A 2,691-nucleotide genomic window follows, 5' to 3' on the forward strand; every position below is an offset into this window, starting at 1 on the left:
AGAACAAATGAATTTGTCATAACTATAAAGGAAAGGGTAACAACCCTCCTGTATACAATACTATAAAATCCCTCCTGGCCAGAGGCACCAAAATCCTTTTAGCTGTAAAGGGTTAAGAAGCTCAGGTAATCTGGCTGACACCTGACCCAAAGGACCAATAAGGGGACAAGATACTTTCAAATCTTGGGGTGGGGGGGGGGAAGAAAGGCTTTTGTTTGTGCTCTTTGTTTTGGTGGTGTTCGCTCTTGGGACTAAGAGGGACTGGACATCAACACATGTTCTCCAAATCTTTCTGAACAAGTCCCTCGTATTTCAACCTTGTAAGTAACAGCCAGGCAAGGCGTATTAGTTTATCTTTATTTTCTCAACTTGTGAATTTTACCTTTGCTAGAGGGAAGTTTATCCCTGCTTTGTTGTAACTTTGAAACTAAGGCTAGAGTGGGTTCCATTGTCCAAAGACCCAGGGGTTTGGACTTTGATCACTTTGCAACCAATTGGTGAGGATATTATTCTCAAGCCTCCCCAGGAAAGGGGGTGTAAGGGCTTGCGGGGATATTTTGGGGGAAGAGGAACTCCAAGTGGTCCTTTCCCTGTTTCTTGTTAAATCACTTGGTGGTGGCAGCGTACCAGGTTTTAACCTAAGCTGGCAGGAATAAGCTTAGGGGGCTTTCGTGCTGGTCCCCACATCTGTACCCTAGAGTTCAGAGTGGGGAAGGAACCCTGACAGTATTCATACCTCAATCTGAGTTATTATCCCAAAATATAAGAAGAGCCAGAGACCTCACTAGGGACTTTGCTATGGCTACTAATTTTATAGGCAAGGGTGTCAGATAGTATGGTGATTGGCTGCAGTATACAATAGATATAGTCCGATCTTATTTACATTGGTGTAAACCTATAGAAACTCCTTTTTTTCTTGAGTCATGTTTGTCTGTATTTTTACTAGTGTAAATACCCACTTCTGCATAAACCTATTGCACAGTATTTTATCATGGAGGCAATAATGTCATCAGATGACAATATTTATAAAAAAAACACAGAATGAAATTGTTACCAAAGGAGAAATATGGACATTTTGTTCTTAGTGAATAACCTCCAACCTATCCATTTACTCAGTGTGCCTTTCATCTCTTTGTTTCTCATGATGTAGATGATTGGATTCATCATTGGTGGCAACACAGAATAGAGAACAGCCACCATGAGATTCAGACCTGAGGATGAGCTGGATTTGGGTTTCAGGTAGGCAAAGGCAGCAGTACAAAAGAACAAGGAGACCACAAAGAGGTGAGGGAGGCAGGTGGAGAAGGCTTTATGTTGGCCCTGCTTAGAGGGGATTCTCAGCACTGCTTTGAAGATCTGAACATATGACACAATTATGAAAACAAAGCAGCTTGAGGCTAAGCACACACTAAAGATGAGAAACCCAAGTTCAATGAGGTATGAGTCAGAGCAGGCGAGCTTCAGGAGCTGGGGGATTTCACAGAAGAACTGATCCACCATGTTGCCTCCACAGAAGGACATTGCAAATGTGTTCCCGGTGTGCAGTGCAGAGTAGAGAATACCACTGATCCAGGCACTGGCTGCCATTTGGACACAAGCTCTCCTGTTCATCACCATTTCATAGTGCAGTGGTTGGCAGATGGCGACATATCGGTCATACGCCATGACGGTCAGTATGGCAAAATCTGCTGAAACAAAGACCACGACTAGAAAAATTTGAGCGATGCATCCAGAATATGAAATTGATCTGGTGTTCGTTAGGGAATTGGCCATGGATTTGGGGATGGTGACAGAGATGGATCCAAGATCTAGGATGGACAGATTCATCAGGAAGAAGTACATGGGGGTGTGAAGGTGGTGGTCGAGGGCTATGGCTGTGATAATGAGAAGGTTCCCGAGCAGGGATATCAGGTAAAGCACTAGAAACACCACAAAGTGTAAAATCTGCAGCTCCCGAACGTCAGAGAATCCCAGGAGAAGAAATTCAGTCACAGCGGTTTCATTGGACATTTTCATCCTCAGTACATCGTGTGATGGCTGTGGAGGGAATGAGAAGGACAATGGTCAGTATTAGAGCAACAGAGGCAATGTCCCTGATTCCCCTTTCCCAGGGGGAGGAGGGATAGCTCAGTGGTTTGAGCTGAACCCAGGGTTGTGAGTTCAACCCTTGAGAGGGCCATTTAGGGATCAGGGCAAAAATCTGTCTGGGCATTGGTCCTGCTTTAAGCAGGGGGTTGGACTAGATGACCTCCTGAGGTCCCTTCCAACCCTGATATTGTATGATTCTAATATCTCATTATATGAATATCAAAGGTGCACAGAACTCATCACTTACAATGACAAGGTGTTGTTACTGCTCCCCGCCTCTGACAATCAGTGAGTTCTGTTATCACAGTAGTGTAAATTGTGTCACTTGCTTTAAAGTCAATGGAGCTTCATCACTTTATCTCATTGAGGATTTTGCCCATGGTGTGGCTTGATAAAATGCAGTACAAAGGGTGGAACAAAGCACACTCCAAATCCAACAATTCTTGCAAAGAAGGTCCCTCCATTGCGACCATCACCAAGCTCACAACTTGGGAATGAAACTCATAAACTAAAATGCTAACACAGCCTTATTCCCACTTTGCAGGGCAATATGACATAGACTAACCCAGAATCATAAGTGGCAGCTCCTCTGTAATGTTTCTA

General features: G+C 44.0%; 1 protein-coding gene across 1 annotated transcript; it reads right to left on the reverse strand.

The window, feature by feature from the left end:
- Window positions 1-1,050: 1,050 nt before the first annotated feature.
- On the reverse strand, window positions 1,051-2,016 carry LOC117887629 (olfactory receptor 14A16-like). Its single transcript, XM_034790274.1, has one exon. The coding sequence runs from the start codon at window positions 2,014-2,016 to the stop codon at window positions 1,051-1,053; it is 966 nt and encodes a 321-aa protein (XP_034646165.1).
- Between the last annotated feature and the right edge of the window lie 675 nt (window positions 2,017-2,691).

The sequence above is a fragment of the Trachemys scripta genome, chromosome 14 (assembly GCF_013100865.1).
Source record: "Trachemys scripta elegans isolate TJP31775 chromosome 14, CAS_Tse_1.0, whole genome shotgun sequence".
Classification (NCBI taxonomy): domain Eukaryota; kingdom Metazoa; phylum Chordata; order Testudines; family Emydidae; genus Trachemys; species Trachemys scripta.

Excerpts from the sequence above, each read along its gene's own strand:
- LOC117887629 (XM_034790274.1), bottom strand. The coding sequence starts at position 2,016 with ATGAAAATGTCCAATGAAACCGCTGTGACTGAATTTCTTCTCCTGGGA.